Here is a 20698-nt window from a genome sequence, read left to right as displayed (position 1 = left end):
ACCCTCAATTAATTATTTTGAAAAAAGTAGAATTTCTTGAAAATCTTAAGTTTTTAATTCATTCACTTCATAATTAATAAGGGTAAAATGATAAACTCATTATGTTAATAATTTTTTTTAATAAGTGTGTTAATTTAAAAATTGACAAGTAATTAAAGACGGAGGGAGTAACAAAATGGTTTAAAACTATTTTAACATTTAAAAAAAAAACTTAAAATAAAAATAAGCTAATACAAACCGGGTGGCATTTTCTCATGTTTTGTAAACCCGCTCCGCTATCCGTATGTCACTGCCCTCTTCTATAAATTCCCAAATTCAAAGTGTTCACGAGAAGTTTCATCAAATTCTCTCAAAATCAAATTATTTCCATACCAGATCTGTTGTCGCTCCGATCTTCCAACTTGCTGGAATGCCGGTGAACTTGACGGCTAACGCGATCTCGGCGATCAACGCCGGTGACGTGAACTCAAAGCCAGTGGTTCAGGTATTGGACATCAAGTTAATCGGCACCACACAGGAACGGTACCGACTCACACTCTCCGATTCTGAGTCCACTCAGCAGGCTATGCTAGCTACTCAGCTCAACGACCGAGTCAAAACTGGCCGTGTTCGTAAAACCTCCGTCATTCAGTTGATTGAATACATCTGTAGCACTGTTCAAAATCGAAAGTATGAATTTATTATTTTCTTCCAGCTTCAATTATGAAACTCTATGTATAGTATAGTATATGTGATTACATTTGCTTCTATTTTTGATTGCATATGAAACTTGCAATATTTGCTTTATATTATGTCTTCTTATTTTACAAGGTCTTTCAATGTAAAATTGATAGATTTCGCTTTGTTTTTGTTGTTCGAAAATTTTATTAGAATGATGATGCCCTGGTAGAGAATTACTCCTTAATGATTTGGATGGTAAAAAAACCAGACATTCATTATGTTTTCTCCCATTTCCATTTTGGACACATTTGTGTTTCTCATTCATACACTAGTCATTTCGATTGTAACTTTGATAGATTTGGCTTGGATTTTGTTGTTTTGACCTTTAAATTGAATGTTGATGTCATCGTAGAGAATTATGGCTTAGTCATTTTAATGAGTACTTTTATGCAAAATACAGTACATATATATAACTTCATTGTGTTTTCTCTAATTTTTCTTATATGTGCCTTTGTGTTATCATCCCTTTACAAGTCATTCTGAACATAAAGATAGATCTGGCTTTGATTTTGTTGTTTAAGCTAACGTTACAATTGATCCATCGAAGGAATTTATTTTTGTAATTGGTTCAATGTCCGAGAGTTATTCCATATAATTCGAGTATGCAGTGCAACATAACAAAACACAAGTTTCTTGTAAATATTTGTTTCATTTCTGGTTGGTCGTAATTTCTAAATGGTTTCTACATAGACTAGGGATTGTGTTGGACACATGAAGCAGTTTTCCCTGTGGAAATTGCTGCACTGCCAAAGTTGTGTCATCTTTGCCTTGGTGTCATCTTGAGTTGGGTGCTGAAAATAGTTTCCCATAGATTAGAAGAATATGAAATTTCTGTGCATAAGGTACTGTATTAGGGGATTAAGCAAGTGTCTGATTTGTATTATAAGAGAGTAATATCTTATTTTTCCCTAGCAATCTGGATTATACTTTTGATTGGAACTTGGGCTGAGTTTTCATCTTGTTTCCTTGCAGAATCATTGTTGTCCTTAACATGGAAACTATTATACCAGAATGTGAAATAATTGGGAACCCGAAAGTGATTGTAGAATCTAATTTAGGAGCTCAGAAAACTACATCTAATGGAGCTTCTGGGTCTGCAAACTTGGGTAACAATGGTAACTTGAGTGCTCAAAGATCTGCCCAAGCAAGCTTTGCTAACATTAAAAATTTGAGTGCCCAAAATTCAGGTAATAGCATGCAGAACTATCCACCTGCAATTCAACCTGCATATCAACCTCCTCCAAATTACAAAAGCCATGGGGCAATCATGAAGAATGAAGCACCCGCCCGCATTATTCCAATTGCAGCATTGAATCCCTATCAGGGTCGGTGGGCTATTAAGGCTAGAGTGACTGCAAAGGGGGATTTACGTCGCTATAATAATTCTAGAGGAGATGGCAAGGTCTTCTCCTTTGATCTCCTTGACTCTGATGGGGGTGAAATACGTGTGACTTGTTTTAATACTGTTGTTGATCGCTTTTATGACAAAATTGAAGCTGGAAAAGTGTACATGATATCAAAAGGCATCTTGAAACCTGCTCAGAAGAGCTTCAACCATCTGAAGAATGAATGGGAAATATTTTTGGAGACAACTTCAACTGTAGATCTATGTCCAGATGAAGATGCCTCTATACCAAGACAGCAGTTCTCATTTAGACCTATTTGTGAAATTGAAAGTGCAGAAAACAATTCAATCATAGATGTGATTGGAATTGTGACAGCAGTCAATCCTTCTGTTCCTATTCTGAGAAAGAATGGAATGGAAACTCAAAGAAGAATCTTGAATCTAAAGGATCAGTCTGGCCGAAGTATTGAGCTGACCTTATGGGGTGATTTCTGTAATAGGGAAGGTCAAAACCTGCAAGAACTGGCAGAAGCTGGGTTTTCCCCTGTTTTAGCTGTTAAAGCTGCAAAAGTTAGTAACTTCACAGGGAAATCCATTGGAACCATTTCTTCCACGCAACTGTTCATAAATCCAGATTCCGCAGAGGGTCAGACTCTAAGAGAGTGGTTTGATCAGGGGGGGAAAGACATTGCTTCTCAATCTATATCTAGGGACAACATGCCTGTAGGATCAAAAATTGAGACACGTAAGACTGTCTTTCAGATCAAAGATGAAGGGCTAGGTAGGTCAGAAAAACCAGACTGGGTTACAGTTAAGGCAACCATAACATTCATCAAAACTGACACTTTCTGTTATACTGCTTGCCCTTTGATGATTGGAGACAGACAATGTAATAAGAAAGTTACCAGATCAGGAAACTCCAGATGGCAATGTGATAGGTGTAATCAAGAGTTTGAGGAATGTGATTACCGATATCTTCTTCAAGCTCAAATTCAAGATCATAGTGGGTTGACATGGGTGACAACTTTCCAGGAATCTGGCGAAGAGATTTTAGGCTGTCCTGCGAAGGAGCTGTACATGATGAAATATGAAGAGGCTGATGACACCAGATTTTCTGAAATTATTAGAAACTGTCTCTTCACACAATTTCTGTTCCAGCTAAAAATCAAAGAGGAATTTTATGGTGATGAGCAGAGGGTGAAAATTACAGTTGTCAAGGCAGAGAAAGTGAACCATTCTGCAGAAAGCAGATATCTCATTGATTTAATTTCAAAATTCCGTCTTTCTTGAACAAAGGAAGCCATGATAATAGATTCTTATTGTGTCCATCTTTAGGCAATCCATTGTCCGTCTTTTCAGAGAGATTTAGGTAGAAAGTCAATTGATTTAGTAGGGTGATTATTCTTTTCATTGCCATGGAAAGGTATATTACTTGCATTCTTGGTTAGAAATCCCACTTACTGGTCTAATGTAGCTTTAGTATCCATTTCATTTGGAAGGAAGACGGTCTCACCCCTTCCTGTGAGTTGAATTTGCAGTACTATTCATTAGCTTCATCTACAAGGACAATCTTTTTTATTGATTTAGTTAATCTCTCACCATACCCTCCACCCCCAAAATTCATCCTCCACGTCCAACAGTGGTGCTACTCACTTTTGCTTTCTTGTGAGTTGTAAGTGAATTCTCAACTTGGATGGAATAATCTTTCAAGTGTTCTTATTTTAGATGTATGAAATGGAATTGTTTTTCAATTGTTCTTATTTTATAATATAAAATTTGGATTCCGAGTTGGGAGAAGGAAACTCATCTTTACGTCTGTTGGGAGACATTATCAATATTTGCATTTGCTGGATTTTTTCAGCTATTATGATAAACGCAGCTTGCCTCTTCATGAGTAAACAAGTCATCCACAGGTTTATGAGTCTTAGCTATTGCTATGGCTCAACTGTTAGTTACATGTTTCCTTAGATAGGTGATGCGAAGAAATAAGCTAAAATAAAGAAATCTGAGCTAAGAAATGATAGTTATGTAAACATTTTATTGATCTTGACAGGAAACATGAGATAGATACAAGAAGAGAGTTGAGAATAATGCTTGTTAAGTCCGTTTGACAGGATCAAAATTGGAAACACCAATTATAGCACCAAGAATTGCAGCAAGCACAACTCCACCTGCAGAAATGCTGAGCAAAAAGTTCTTGAGGGACGGTGAAACACCCTCAGCTGCTTCGGCTACGTCGGGAATGACCATGGAAGCAGTGAGTGCAGCTGCTGTCAATCCTGTCAAAGCTTTCTCCTTAAGGGAAGCATTCACTTGAAACTTTGCTACTGGTTTTGATGCTGAAGTAGTCTTTGAGGGCCTTAATGGCAATGGCTTCAAGAAAGCCTCAACTCTTGGTTGTCTCTTGTGACTTGTGTAAGTCAGTGGCATTGCCATGGAAACTGCACAAGTAGAAGCCATAAGTTGCCTGTCTTGTTAGGTCTGTGTTGAATGAAAGTGTGGTTCTCTATTGTTAATTGGTGAGTAGTTTTGAGAGGAAAAAGATTGAGATGATCCAGAAAGGCTTTTCTATGAGAGGTGGAAAATGGATCAATTGCTACCACCTAATCTGCTTATGTGGCTCATTCTACTTGGCTCTCATGGATAAGGTTATCTCATATTCTGATTGCAACTGTTAAATAGCTTTTACCTGAGGGAAAACCCAAACTGCGCTTATTACATTGGAATTCTTTGGATATATTATATAAAAGGGAAAAGATTAAATTATGCCATCCAACTTTCAGAAAAGACTTATTTCTGTCATTCGTTAAAAGTTTAGCTCATCTATGTTATTATTGTTAAATAAAAGGTTCATCCATGTCTTCTTCTTAACTCCGGTTTTACAAATTCACATTTTACACCCCAAACAAGGTTTAACACTTTTCAATTGAAGTTTTTGGATCAAATATACTCTTTTTGCTTGTTCTTCCTTAAGAACACATGAAGAACATAAATAACTCCAAAATTTTCAACATATTCAATTCTTCACGAAATCATCTGAAATTTTCAAATTTCGACTACATCATTAATTTTTTTTTAAAATCCAAATTCAAAAATCATTTGGAGAGTATAAAAATTTCACCCGTATTAAAAAAAACTATTCCAAAAAAGCAAAAATCAATCCCAAAATTTCAAAAATTTGCTCTGATTTGTGTTTTTGTAATTGTTTTTGACATTCGATCTTTGTTCTCTAGTGTTTTTTGAGTCTATGTTCAAAATTTCAAATGATTTGAAGTTGTGGAAAAAGTTCAACCATTAAAGAATGTTGAAGTTTTGAAACTTCGAAGAAATTTCAAGTGAGTCTGGAGTTAGGTTGAATTTTCCCTCAAAGGATATTGAGTTTCGGTATCTAGCTCGGAGGATGACTAATCTTGAAATTTGAGGTGATTTTGTGAAGAATTGAATATGTTGAAAATTTGAGAGTTGTTTATGTTCTTCATATATTCGTAGTGTTCTTAAAGAAGAACAAGCAAAAGAGTACATTTGATCCAAAAACTTCAACTGAAAAGTGTTAAACCTTGTTTGGGGTGTAAAAAGTGGTTTTGCAAAATTGGAGTTAAAAAAATGGCATGGATGAATCTTTTCTTTAACAACAATGACATAGATGAGCCAAACTTTTAANAGTTGTCCATCACAAAAAAAATAGGATTTTTCAAACAAAAAAAAACTTCAATTAGACGCCCGTGACAAAATTTCTAGAAGAAAATTGAAGAGAGAGAAACATGGAAGAAAAATGGATAAAATCAGATTTTTGAATTAATTTTAACAAATTAGAGTGAATTAAGGAAACTGAATATTCTTAATTAGTTTGAGATTCCTTAATTCATGCTAATTAATAATTATCTTAAATTAATTCAAATTTAATTGACCCCTATTTCCGTTTTTTTTCATTTTTTCCTTATTAATTACATATTATTAATTAATAATAAAAATCATAAATAGATTAATCATTTATTAAATAAATGGAAATTTATTTTTAAAATCAGATTTTTGAATTAATTTTAACAAATTAGAGTAAATTAAGGAAACGGAATATTCTTAATTAGTTTGGATTGTTTCATGCTAATCATTAATTATCTACAATAAATTCAAATTAAATTACAGCCCACAATTTCAATTTTTTACTTTATTATTTCTAATTCCATTTTTTTTAATTTTCGTTTATCTTTGTATTTATTTTTTAAGTTTTTTCCAATTAATAAAAACATTTCTTTTTTTAAAATTTGTTATAACCTGAAATTTTTAATGTTATAGCTTGAAAGTCTAAATCTACTGTTATAGCTTGAAAATAGTACTATAATATATGTCATATATGAAATTTACACAAGCTGAAAACAAAAGCATTAACTAATGGGTCCAATTCAAGTGAAAAAGGCATAGCATGAAAGATCCCTAAATGATAGAATTTCCTAATTGCCTCCTCATCACTCTTCTGCCTTTTCTTCACCGTGTTCTTCACAGGATCTTTGAGGAACAATGCTTTGCTTATCCTTATGTTGTGGGTTATAGATGTTAATCTCCTGCTCTTCTTCCCTCTCTTCATTCGTAGCTTGCAGAAGTAAGTGTTCTTCCCTCTTCAATTCTCTGTTGTAGTGACTTTCTCCCTTTATGATATCCTCTCCATTTGTATTGGTATACTCCGGTGGATGCATAGGACTACATCTCTTTTCAGTTGAAGCACATACTTTCTCAGTCTGGTTCCTATCTGATTCCGTCAACAATCGCATCACACCTTCCCCGAATCTGATTTGACAAGCCTCATTTTTGCTGGTGGAGCTTTTTTTGTAAGCTGTCATAGCTAGTTCTAGATAGCTTTGTTTGATTCATAGTTATGTATGTCCATGTGATGGCAATTGTTGTACAAGCATAACTGTGTTCTTCTGTTAATTTTCCTAATCTCTCTCCTGATGTGTTGCCTGGACTGTTATCTTCCTTGTTTTAATCAGTATTGAAGGGATTTCTACTTTATCCATGTTCATAATTCCTCTACATTCCACTGATAGCTGTTGAAATGTATGAATTTGTATTGCATTTATTTACTCATCACATGCTTCATTTGCCAATTTATCCGCTAGTTTATTAGCCTCTCTAAAAACACGTTGTATCTGTGCTTGTGTAGATGCAAGTAACTCTTATATTTCCTGTATTTCTGTATCTGTTGCCATGGGACCTTCCAGTTGTTTCGCACCATATTTGTGACACTTAATGAGTCTGTCTCCATAATGTAATTTCTAAAATTATTTGTCTTGCAATGCCTGATGCTCTAATAATTGCAATAGTTTCTACTTCCATATTAGTCTTAATCCCCAGTCACTCCGCCTCCACATATACAATATCACCTATGCCATTCCTTAGACAGAAAGCATAGGCACTTTCCCCAGGATTCCCCCTGCTAAATCCATCTGTATTGCATTTTAATGCACCTCTATAAGGTTTCCTCCAACTCACTATACAATAATGCAATCTGAGTTTGTACTCCCTAAGTACTCTGACTATCTCCCCCCATTCTCTAGGAACTTTAATCCATGGATTTCATTTTTACTAGCTGAACAATAGTGTTACACACTGATTCTTCAACTTAAAAAAAAGGATAAGGGTCTGAAAAATACCCCAACTTTAGTCGGATTTGCTGTTGCGATACTAAACTTTCATAAGGACCTATTACCTCCCTAGACTATTTAATACCGTATTTTTTACCCCTTGAACTATTTAATAGTGTATTTTAAAGGTATATATGTGCCCACGTGAACACATTACTATTTATAATTTTGCATTATTTTTTGTGTCCACGTGGGCAAATATATATGTTTAAAATACGATATTAAATAGTCTAGGGAGGTAATAGGTCTTCATGAAAGTTTAATATCGCAACAGCAAATCCGACCAAAGTTGGAGTATTTTTCAGACCCTTATCCCTTAAAAAAACTGATATCCATACCATGTCTTCTTGCATTTCTCCGTTTCCACAATTCCCATATTATAATGCTTGGTATTGCGTGGAACACGAATTTCACTTTGATAGGAGTGTTAGCTTCCCACCATTCTGTTATCATTTGTTTTAAATTTCCTTGCTGTTGAATACCTGCACATGAAGCAAACTTCCTCCATAGCTTTTGGGCAATGGAAGCTGTTAGAAAAAAATGTGTATTCTCCTCTTCAAAAACATCACAACAATAACATCTCGAGGCAATAGCAATTCCCATCCTTTTCAGATTTTCCTCCATTGCAATTCTGCCCCTCCAAATCCTCCATATTAGAAAATTCATCTTAAAAGGTATTTGCTTGCCCCATAAATTATTCCTTCATTCCTCCTTTTCCTTTCTACGTCTCAGCAGTTCAAATGTTGATTTGACTGTAAATTCCCCACTTGTATTTCCCATCCACCAAGGTTTATCCACCTCCTCCACTAGACGTGGATGAATGAATTCAATAATATACTCCATCATTCCTTCTGATATTAAATGTCCCAGCTTTTGAACATTCCACTCCCCATTTGTGATGAAATTTTTCACTTCTATTTCATCCTCCCCGACTCTATGGTCCTCTAAAAATTATAAAGCTCCTTGCTTTGTCCAATTATCAAACCAAAAACTCATTTCTCCCGATTTGAGTTGCCACCAAATGTTGTGGTCAACTTCTTCCCTTTACTCGACCATTCTTTTCCAAGCATGAAAAACCCCTCTACTTGTGGCCAATACCGGATGCTGTTTCTTATAATATTTCTCCCACATATATGTACTCCACAAAGAGGTAGAGGTTTTGAAATTCCACCATAACTTACTATATAGTGCTTTCGATACATCATATAGCGATCTCACACCTATTCCCCCTTCTGCTTTAGGATAACATAATTCTTTCCAAGCTACCCAATGTTTTCCTTTATTTCCTCCTGTCTTACTCCAGAAAAAATCTTGCAAAAAACTGATGTAATTGAGTCATGACTCTTTTTGTTGGATTCATAGCTGAAAGAAGGTACATTGGCATTGACAGTAATATACTAGTAATGAGAATTACTTCCCCCCCATATGATAGCCATTTATTCTGCCAGGATAAGAGCCTCTTTTGTAATTTCCTCAACAATTCTTCATAATATACATTCTTCTTTCTGCCATAGAACACTGGGCACCCCAAATATGTGAAAGGGAAATTTCCTTGTCTAATCCCTGTAATTCTCCTTACTCTCATTGCTACTATCAGGGGTGTATTATCATAAAGATAAAAAAAAACTCTTATTGAGATTTATCAGCTCATATTCCCTTAGTATCCCCATCATCTTCTTAATAGACTCCTTCTCTCCCGAACAAAATAATATGATGTCATCCGCATATGATAAATGGTTTATTGGTGGGCTCCATTTAGGCATGCCATATCCTTTAAAATCTTTATCTTCGTGGAGTTTATTTAAACCCCTCGCTAATACCTCCGTTGCAATGATAAACAAAGTAGGAGATAACAGATCCCATTGCTTTAATCCCCTTGATGATTTAATATGGCTGCCCATTCACTAAAATTGAGTACCAATTATTAGATACCAGTCTCCAAACCATATCAATGATCAGTTCTGAGAAATCAAATCTCCTTAATACTTTGGTTAAAAAAACCATGACACCCTATCATATGCTTTGGCCATGTCAAGCTTCACGACCACATTTTGAAACTTTTTTCTTATGTTAATGTCCCGTATTATCTCATGGGCTAACAAAACATTCTCCATTATACTCCTGCCTTTCACAAAGCTAGACTGATTCCGAGATATAAGACTTGGTAACAATTTTGATAGTATTTGGTGAATCAATCTTGAAATAATTTTGTTAACAAAAGTACTAAGACTTACTGGTCTCAAATCAACAAAGCTCATTGGCTTCTCCTTTTTTGGCAACAGCACCACATTCGTATGCGTGATAAATTTAGGAAATTCATGCCCGCAAAAGAAAGCCCTTACCATCCCTGTGGTATCTTCCCCTACTATTTCCCAACAGCTCTGGAAATATTCCCCTGAAAATCCATCCGGGCCACTTGTGCTATCCCCATTAAGCGCAAACACAACCTCTCTCACTTCCTCCATATTTGGCATTCTTCCCATCTCATCATTCTGTTCCTGAGTGATAATTTTCGGAATCAAATCAAGCATGCTATCATCAACACTTGTGTTTGTTTCCGTAAATTCATCTTCAAAAAATGACACTACCTCCATTCCAATATTCTCATTCCCATTCACCGTATCCCCTTGAGCTGTAGTGATTTCAGAGATGAACAATTTTCTTCTTCTTCCTTTCACATAATTGTGAAAAAACCTTGTATTTCTGTCACCATCTTTGAACCATCTCATTCCTAACTTCTGTCTCCAAAATTCCTCCTCCATACGCATGTACTTTTTCAATTGTGCTTTAGTTTTGTTTAATTCCTGTCTATTTCGAGGTGATGGATTGATCTCCAGTTGCATCTCTTTCATTCGAATTTCCTCCTCCAGCATCTGAACTTGCTGAAAAATGTCCCCAAATGTCTCTTTACTCCAACATGTCAAAGCCTGTTTAACCTTTTTAATCTTTTCTTGAAATTCCAAGAACGGTGAACCTTTAAATTCCACTTTCCAATTCTCCTCCACTACTTTCTTAAATTTTTGATGTTTTGTCCAAAAGTTAAGAAACTTAAACGACCGAGTTATGGATTCCTCCTCCGAGTTACATATCAATTGCAAAGGCGCATGATCTGATCCTTGCCTTATCAAGTGTTGCACTTTGCTGCTAGGAAAGAGTTGTTCAAATTCCTGATTACATAGAACCCTATCCAACTTTTTGAAAATACAATCTCCTTTTACCCTGCCATTTCACCAGGTGAATTTACTCCCTGTAGCTCTAACCTCTGACAATGCACAATTATTAATACACTGTTGGAAATCCATCGCTTCATAGGTTGTAAACTCTCTGCCCCCTTGTTTCTCTTCTTCATTCAGAATAACATTAAAATCCCCTCCAGCAAGCCATTGATGATTTTTTCCGGCTAACTCCTCTAGCTCCTCCAACAACTCTAATCTCTCCAAAACATCGCACCTCACATAAACTGCTGTAACCATGAACTGAACATTTCCAACTTCAAACCTCATGGAAAGATGTTGAACAATATCTCTTACCACTTCCCATATCCAATCATCATCCCAGAATATCCATATCTTGGCTGGACACTTACAAAAAGCATTTTGAAATCCCAATCTTCTTTTATATTGTTCTAGCTCTCGTTGCCCTTGAAAAGGTTCCAACAAAGCTATATATTTGTACCGGTGTCTCCTTTTAGATCTATCATTCTATCGAAGGCCTTGTGAGACCTAACCGACCTGATATTCCAAAATAATGCTTTCCCAATCATTGAGAAACTCCTCCAGAAGTATCCTTATTGCTCCTTGTTTCAACTTGAAGAGGGAGGTATGGTACAATTTTTTTAACTCCGCTCTTCAAATTATTTATTTGTCTTGGTGAAAGATCTCCATCTCTTGCTATTTTATCAATATTTGCATTCACTTCCCCATCCTCTTCTGTGTCTCCTCTACGCTGTATTTCCTCATTTGAATGCTCTTGCAAATCATTTATCCCCTCTTCAAAGAAACTGGAACTTCCTTTATTCTCCATTCTTTTGGTACACCTCCCCCTATGTTCCCCACTTTACTACCCTTGTCCTCACTTTCCACTTGTTCATTATTTGCCTTATCTACTGTTAGAGAAGTATCTAAGGCCTCAACTTCATTAACTGTATCTCCTTTTCTCGACCCCGACTGATCTCTTTTCTTTTTAATGCCACAACTCTCTTTAATCTTCTCTTTTTCTCTAAAAACTTCTTCCACCCATTTTTTTGTTGAACCAACCTCGTTCCCTACATTGTTGTCCCTATAACCCTTCCTTGTGTAGGATCATCCTCCTCCTCTTCATCTAACCTTCCCAAAGCGTCAAACTGATTCCCCGTGATCCCATCCTCCTTCTCCTTTTGACTTTGTTTTGCATTCCACACCTGTAAAACTTTATTTTGTCCCATCTTCCTTTCCCAACCACCCTTTTTCTTTTTTTGTTCCTTGAATACATCCTCATCTATGTTTTGTACTATTTCCCTTCTCTCCACAGGATGCTCTTCCGGTCTTTTATTGTCCTTATCCCCCTTACCTCTAGCACAGTCTGCAACATCATTCCCTTCCTTCTTTGGATATAACTCTGGATGTATTACATAACATTCTTGTTCATCATGTCCTTGAATACAACAATTTTTACAATATTTCGGGACATAATCATATTTAATATGGATCCATTTCTCCATAACTTCCCCAAATTGTTTTCTTACACCCACATTAATTCTCTTAGGAAATTCACCTAATAGATCCACCTCCACTTTTACCCTTGCACAACTAGGCCTAGTTTGATTTTTCATAGCTAGATCGACCTGTAATGGTTTCCCCACCGCAGCTGCCAACGAGAAAACATCTTCCTTAATGAAAAAAGTTTGGTGGTAATGCTGGAAAAGATATCCAAGCAATCGCCCTTGAAGTTTCCTTTTCCAGATCAAACATTGGATCCCATTTCAAAGTTTGCATTGGGTAGGACCATCCCCAATGTGTTAAATAATAAGCAGGTTTGGATAGAAGACTCACATAATCTTCCAAACATGAGGCCCTAATGAGTACATGTCTATTACTTAATAATCCTATCTTACATTCCCCCTTTATGTCACACTGTTTTGGAATCAATTTTCTTAATTCCTGAGTCTCCGGCCAACCATACGAGAATTTGCCAATGACTGCAAATTCCAAATTCTCCTTAATGATCATATGCTCAATTTCCTCCTCTTCCCAGACTATTCTTGGTTCCCCGTGTAAATACGAAATAGGTTTTAACGATATAGGTTTAGCAATTCGTGTCGGGGGGATAATATTGCAGCATACTGCCTTTTTTGCTCTGGTTCAATCGATGTTTCTATATGGTCTATCCCCAAGAGAGATTGACCAGGTGAATTGGTTGTCATAACCACCAGAATGATTAGGTAAATGGCGGCGACAACGTTGACTAGGGTTTCACAGAGCATTTAGCTACATTACCAATTATTTCTTGAGGTTTTCTTTAATCCATAGTTTTTTTTGGTTTCCCATCTAGTGTCCTACCACATTGGAGCCCGACTAAATCCAGATTCGCGTCGAAAAGTCTTGCATTGGGGAGTAAAGCGTTCCCTAACAAAGGCGACTCTGTATCCAATGTCTACAAATCATATTAGAATGAACTTTCAATCCTAGTGGAATTTGTATGTTAATTTCTTGTTGGAAATCTTCTAGTAGGAAGGCGCAGTGAATATTGTTGATATTTAATTTTGATCTTTCGATGGTACAGCCGTCAAAATGGGCTTAATCTATGAGGTCGGTCCAACTCAATCTATTATTGGGGTAGGGTTATGATAGAATTTTTCAAGCCCATTTAAAACTAAGGCTTATAAGTCCGACCCATTTAAACCGTTGACCCTTGAGGCTTGATCGGGCTCGGCCCGTATGCCAAAACTATTTATATAAGGGTAACTTATATAAATCTTATTAGTGTATGAGTTAGTTACTTAGATGCACGTTATGTTGTAATATTACAAATTTTATCAAATTTTGGTGTGTCCAGATACATGTATCTCGGGATACATAGGCTCAAAATTATGTGTAATTTGTTCTAGATACACTCTATCCAAGTGAATTCGAATGTATCTAGGATACATAGACAAATATCGCGTTCTCACCTCTCTCCCATCTCGTTTGTCACTCTCTTATCTTGCTCGCGTATTTGAGATGCATCACACCAGATAAATGTATTTCACGTATCTAGTATCCTAGATACATGCTAATCACACTAGATTTTTTGCTAGTGTTACTGAAAAAATACCATTGTTTGCCATAATTGATCAGAAAAATCTTCTCATTTTCTCGATGTTATTGAATTTTAAGTTTGAAAATAAAAAAAGGGCTAACCCTCCCCAGGCCGCAACCCTTCTATGGTGAGGTTGAGTATTTTCAGGCCCTTCCAAATGAAGGGTCGGCCCGCCCTAGCTCATCAAATTTGTTGGCCTGTGAAACTTGGGACAAGTAGGGTTGGGCTGACCCTTTTTGACCACTCCTGCTAGTAGGGTTGAAACATTTTGAAGATTTTTCAAATTGTTTTCTCTTTCATAATAATCAATTATTTACGTATTTTAATTTGTGCTCATTATTTACAAGTACATTATGAATTTTAAAATTTTGTTCTTTGATATCAATTGTTTAATTACACAATTATTCATCATTAATGTTGCACCTGACTTGTTTTGACGTTACATTATTATTGCATGTTATATAATTGGTATTTTTACATCTTTATAATACAAATTAATTAAACAACATCTTATTTTATTCTTTACATAGCTTCTATTATCTATCATCTATGTAGAATAAATTTTATGAGAACAACATTTCATACAATGTTATTGTCAAGGAAGGCATTCTTCGTCTTAAAGAAAAGAATGTGATCATAGAATTCCGGCTTGATAATATCGAAAGTCTTAAGAATTTGGGTAATAACTCCGAATCATCTTCGTCTATTGAAAGAGAGAGTAACAATCTTGATTTTATGAGAAATCTTTATTTGAAAAATGATAAAAGAGATTTTTTACAGAATCTTAAAGCTTTTACGTCTCAAAATTTTTATACTAAAATCAGTCTTCTTATCGATTATAATTATAAAAAAGAATTTATTGCTCTCATTGATAGTGCAACTGATTTAAATTGTATTCAGGAAGGACTGATTCCTTCAAGGTACTTTCATAAACTACCCATAGTCTTCATTCTGCCAATGGTAGTAAAATGGGTATTGAATTTAAATTGCCTAAAGCATTTATTTGCAAAGGAAAAAATTGTATTCCTCAAAGCTTTGTTTTAGTAAAAGATATTACTAATCAAATTATATTAGGTGTACCTTTTATAAATGATATTTTCCCTCTTATTGGGATAATGAAAAGATTATTGGTACTTGGAATAAAAAACCTTTTATATTAGAATTTATTACAAAACCTTTTACGAGGATGATTAATGAATTAACCTCGAAATTAATGTTAAAGAATAATCAGGTCAGTTTTATAAAACAAGAAATTAATAGCATTGAGATTGATTATACTTTGCAAAATCCTATATTACAGGAAAAAATTGCTATTTAAAAAAAAATCAGTTCTCTCTTGATATTTGCGGAGATCATCCAAATGCTTTTTGGGGTAGAAAAAAGCATGTTGTCAACCTCCCATATGAGGATACTTTCAGTGAGGATCATATTCCTACGAAAGCAAGACCTTGCGAGATGAATGTAGATTATCTGGAACTATGCAAGAATGAAATTGGTTCCTAATTACTAAAGGGCCTCACAAGGCATTCTAAGTCTCCTTGGTCTTGTACAACATTCTATGTTAATAAACATGCTGAGCAGGAAAGAAGTGCACCCATGTTGGTGATGAATTATAAACCGCTTAATAAAGCGTTAAAATGGATTAGGTACCCTATCCCTGATAAAAAAGATTTATTAGATAGAGTTTATGATGACATTATATTTTCTAAATTTGATTTGAAATCAGGCTATTGGCAGATTTAGATAGCTGAGTCGGACATGTTTAAAACGACCTTCAATGTCCACATGGGTCAGTATGAATGGAACGTTATGCCCTTTGTCTTAAAAAATGCTCCATCCGAATTTCAAAAGATTATGAACGATATTTTCATGCCTTTTAGTAATTTTATAATTGTCTATATAGATGATATTCTAGTATTTTCCAAAACTGTGGAAACTCATTTGAAGCATCTTGAATTGTTTTAAAAAAATGTTATTCAAAATGGCTTGGTTATATCTCAGCCCAAGATGGCTTTATTTCAAACGAATATCAGATTTTTAGGTCATAATATTGAACGGGGTAATATCAGCCCAATTCATAGAAGCATTGAATTTGCATCTAAATTTCCTGATATCTTGACTAATAAGACTCAGTTGCAGAGATTTCTTGGAAGTCTGAATTATGTTGCTCCTTTTATAAAGGATCTAGCCAAAGATATGACTAGTTTATATGATAGATTGACGAACAATCCGAAACCTTGGCCGAATGTGTGAGACCCCGTGGTTCTTTCACATAATATGTGTATCATTGAATGAGTGTATGATGCTTATATTACATGGTGTATCATTTCAGGAGAATAAGGTTGCAAAGGGGAGGTAAAAAAAATCAAAGAATTAGACTAACATTATGGGTCAAGGATGCCCTTAAACAAGTTCGAGTTAAAGAATGTCTATTCTAACACCCCGCCCGTTCAGAACGCTTAAGTTAACCGGTACCTTTGGGGATAAGCCAAAGAGTGTCTTTTATGATAATAAGGATGATTTATAGGGTGATATAATCGCCCAATGATCGTAAGTTAAGTTTTGAAGTCAAGCAAGTTGAGAAATAAAAAGTTGGAAAAATTTAGAGTAAGTTTCTTTGATAAATTTTCTGAAAATTGGGTTAAATGTCTCGGAGCTTTTCTCCCAATCTATAAAGGTTTAGAAGAACTCCAATATATGAAATCGAAGGTCTACGAGTCTACTTTCCAACGCATGAAATCATTTGTCCATACGACTTTAGAATTCAGAGATATTCAGATTTTAGTGAGACTGCACAAGCAGGCACGTGAAGGTGGGCCCGAGCCCATATGTCGGTTTAGCTTTATAAGATCAGATTCCCCTTCGTTTTATCTCATTATATTTGACCAAAATAAGAATAAAACAGTCCTAAATCCTCTCTAAATGTTCACCTATCATCCAAGCAAAGATCTACAAGATTTCAACGTAGTTTGACCCTCGGAACGTTCATAGAGATTGTGTTATTTCTTTCCTCATTGGTTGTGATTTGAAGGATTCTTCATGGTGAAGTAGTCTCAATTTTTATGTGGTGTTGCTGCTGTTTGGAGGTAATAATTCTCACCCTTTATTTTATTGAGTGAGTCCAAGTTATAGCTATGCTATATAAGCAAGAACACGAATAGACGGCTGGAAAAATCGTATTTGGATAGTTATGTGATGTTGGGCTGTTTTGAAGTAGTTTCTGATATTGTTGTTGCTGGAATTTTTTTGGAAATGCTTTGTATGTGTGTGATTTTTGTTGATATGAGTCTGGAAGAGAATAAGAAGTATAGATGGATATTTAATTGTAACATAAATTAGTGTAACGTTGGTTCTATTATTGCATTTGCGTTTAAGGAGACTGTTTGTTATTGACAAGACATGTTAATTTACTGCAAGCTCCATCAAGTTTAAGTTTAGGTTTTGTTCTTTTAAGCTCTTATTGCATATGAAGAGAAAGACATGACTCCAAATATAATTATTGGACGAACGTATAGGATGATGATTGGAAACGGCAAGTTCAAGTTATTATGGTTATATTGAACAATTATAGGACTGCATTATACATATTTTTTAAGGCTTTAATGGCTTGAATACTCGTGGTTAGGATTTGGTTATGGTTATTTTGGGTTGGAAAAGAGGGGTGTGGCGATACATTGAGTTTTAATTGTTGTGCATGCATACTCTATTTGGTTGTTATTGACTATTGCGTAGACCTCCACTTGTTAATAGCTGCTGCAAAAATGTATGTTATGTCAGTAATTTGAGGTTGTAATTTGGAGAAGAGAAGGTAATGAAGCATACATTCAAAAATGGTCTGGCGAGCTAATCACTCTTCTAGTGATCTCTAAATTGCTACTTTGACCCGGAGGTGTTAATATTCTGCCTGTAATGGTTGTGTGACATGATTTTCTGTAGACTACATACTGTAAGGAAGGGGGTACAATCCATATTGATACAACAAGACCCAAAATCGAGGTATGTTATGCTAAGAACTATTCTTTCTTTGAGCACGAATTTTTAAATCCTAAATTGTCAAATATTGGTTTAATACTCTATTGCTAGAAAGACCTTTTGTGAAAGGCATTGAGATTGCAGCTGGCGTATTTTTATGACTCCATTATGTTGCTATTCCACTCGTTCGGTTAGATAGGGTATTTTGCGTCATTATGTCATTTTGTAGATTCTCTTGACTATAGGTCCATGTGTACAAATTATTATTCTTCTTTAGGTGTAGTAACTTAAGAAGATTAGGGATGAACAATATCAATATGAAATCTTTCCTTCTTCCTCACTAATTTATATTTTTTTTGAAAACTTTAAAATAAAACGTCGATCTCCAAAACTGTTAAACGTAAATCGTATGTTTAAACTATTAAAGTATGGGTTTTTCTGAAATACTTTCTTTTACAAACTACTAAGGAAACATATATAGATACTAAGTGAAGAATATTAAGCTATTTATGAACATCCTCAAGTTTAAGTTGCCTTTCTAAATCCAAATTAAGTGTTCCAGTTTAATCTAAAATTATATGAGGTTCTATGAGATATTTACATGTGATACGAAAGTGATTACGAGATTATAAGGACAAGAGTACCAACGAGCCAAGATTGGCAACATGATTGAGGTAAGAAATGCATTACGGATCCATGACATTACATGCTATACATTCTACTTCCGAGCTATAATAGGAAGGTATGGGGCCTATTGCTTATATTTATACGTATGAGACACAGATGGCCACAAGTTGGCGAATATGATCTCGGTTCGCTACCGGAAGGCACCACTGTTGCTAGCACTTGGTTGGGTATGATATGCATTTGCATCTATATATATGTATTCACGACATACGATTATGCGAGCATACCATGCATATTTAATTTATATAAGGTAGGATGTCAGCCATGGAGACTATCCGAGTTTCTATTTCAGGTGGTATCTCTATTACCCTTTTACAACAACTATTTATTATTCTATTTTCTACCTTACTTACCAGTACATTTTTATTCGTACTGACATCCCGTTGCCTGGGGACGCATTTTTGTTTCGTGCGTGCAGGTCCAGGTAGGTATTCTGATTGACCCCTCTACTAGGATTCAGGGTTCAGATGTGAGTTGGTAAGCTCTACTTCTTCCTGGAGCTTTCATTGGATGTTACTTTTATTGTACAGTTTGGGTATAATCGGGGCCTTCTCCCGACCAGTGCTTATGTCACTCATAGGGGCTATTATGGACACAATATTCTGGGTTTCTTTTTGCAGCTTCCAGTTTCCAGCCACATAGGTTTGACATGTATAGATATGTATGTATGTGTGTATATCTTCATTGTAGCCTTGTCGGCTAGCTAGTACCTTATTATCTTTGGCTTGTCTACCTTCGTCTATATGACTTACCGATATTCAGGTTATGACCTTAAAGGTCCAGTCATAGTATTTTAGATGTTATGCTACCCGAGTATCTATGTCCTTAGTTGAGTTAGTTGGTATGTTTATTTGGCTAACTGGATTGCTTAAGGTGTCGAGTGCTAGTCATGCCTTCTTTAGTTTGGGGCGTGTTAAACTTGGTATCAGAGCAGGTCGTGTCCCAGGGAGTCCACAAGCTGTGTCTTGTAGATTCTTGTTTATGGGTGTGTTGTGCACCACACTTATAATCAAAAGGCTATAGGGCATTTAGTACTGGTTACATTTCTTTCAATTTATAGATCATGCTATAGATCTGAGTTATAAGTATGTATGAAATCTGGATCGAGCTTTGTGTTTCACATACGCTCAACAGGATTTATCGAGGTTCTTCGGTAGAGATTGTTTGTCGTCAAAATTTTTAGACGTGATAGGGCTAGAGATGCTCGACTTTGTTATTGATATGGGCATGGATTGGTGGAAACCTTATTATGTCAATATCGACTACTAAGAGATGACTGTTAGATTTCAGTTCCCAGGGGAAGTAGTATGAAAATGGAAGGCTAATGGTGCAATGCCAAATGGCAAGTTTATTTGCAATCTTTAGGCAGGGAAATGTTTGTCAATGGCTGCACTTATCATATTTTCCGAGCAAATTTAGGATATTGATGTTGAGACCTTGACTCTTCAGTTATTATAGTGGGCAATGGGTTTCTAGGTGTATTTCCAGGTGAGCTTCTTGCTATTTCCCTGGAACAAGCTACAATTTTTTCTACTGATACATTACGAGATGCTCTACCAATATCAATTTCCCCATTTAGAATTGCACCAGCAAAATGGAAGGATATATTAGATAAGAGCTTTAACACGACTAGTGCATCACCAAGCAGTGCACCAATGTTATTTGTTCGGAAGAAAGATGAATCATTGTAGAAGTGTATAGACTACAAAAAACTGAATAAGGTGACTATAAAGAACAAATATCCACTACAAAAGATTGATGGGTTTTTTCGACCAACTATATGATGTCGGATGCTTCCCAAAGATTGATTTACATTTAGGGTACCACTAGGTACTTGTTCGAGAGAGTAATGTTTCAAAGACAACTTTCAGGATTAGATATGGCCATTTTGAGTTTCTTGTAATATCTTTCAGATTGGCGAATGACCCAACAATATTTATGAACCCGATGAATAGTATATCAATGTCATTCTATACTTGTTCATAATTGTATTAATTAATGATATTCTGGTACATTTCATTCAGAGGCAAATCATAGAGATCATCACTAAGTAGTGCTT

At 35.5% G+C, this 20698-nt stretch overlaps 2 protein-coding genes and 1 long non-coding RNA gene across 3 annotated transcripts; 2 read left to right on the top strand and 1 right to left on the bottom strand.

The window, feature by feature from the left end:
* Positions 1-288: 288 nt before the first annotated feature.
* LOC125866824 (replication protein A 70 kDa DNA-binding subunit A) lies at positions 289-3647 on the top strand. The gene is made up of 2 exons (XM_049547187.1): positions 289-669; positions 1693-3647. Exons 1-2 carry the CDS (start codon positions 410-412, stop codon positions 3353-3355), a joined length of 1923 nt encoding a protein of 640 aa, XP_049403144.1. The 5' UTR covers positions 289-409; the 3' UTR covers positions 3356-3647.
* A 436-nt stretch (positions 3648-4083) lies between these two features.
* LOC125866828 (uncharacterized) lies at positions 4084-4633 on the bottom strand. The gene has a single exon (XM_049547190.1). The coding sequence runs from the start codon at positions 4523-4525 to the stop codon at positions 4163-4165; it is 363 nt and encodes a 120-aa protein (XP_049403147.1). The 5' UTR covers positions 4526-4633; the 3' UTR covers positions 4084-4162.
* A 1802-nt stretch (positions 4634-6435) lies between these two features.
* LOC125866829 (uncharacterized) lies at positions 6436-7072 on the top strand. Its single transcript, XR_007446572.1, has 2 exons — positions 6436-6662; positions 6759-7072. It is a non-coding gene; the product is annotated as an uncharacterized LOC125866829 (long non-coding RNA).
* Positions 7073-20698: the final 13626 nt, after the last annotated feature.

This window comes from Solanum stenotomum, chromosome 6, assembly GCF_019186545.1.
Source record: "Solanum stenotomum isolate F172 chromosome 6, ASM1918654v1, whole genome shotgun sequence".
In the NCBI taxonomy this organism is placed as follows: Eukaryota; Viridiplantae; Streptophyta; class Magnoliopsida; order Solanales; family Solanaceae; genus Solanum; species Solanum stenotomum.
This window is presented reverse-complemented; position numbering and strand designations above follow the sequence as displayed.

Excerpts from the sequence above, each read along its gene's own strand:
- LOC125866828 (XM_049547190.1), bottom strand. The coding sequence starts at position 4,525 with ATGGCTTCTACTTGTGCAGTTTCCATGGCAATGCCACTGACTTACACA.
- LOC125866824 (XM_049547187.1), top strand. The coding sequence starts at position 410 with ATGCCGGTGAACTTGACGGCTAACGCGATCTCGGCGATCAACGCCGGT. Across the intron at positions 670-1,692 it reads AGCACTGTTCAAAATCGAAA|AATCATTGTTGTCCTTAACA; the intron begins GTATGAATTTAT and ends GTTTCCTTGCAG.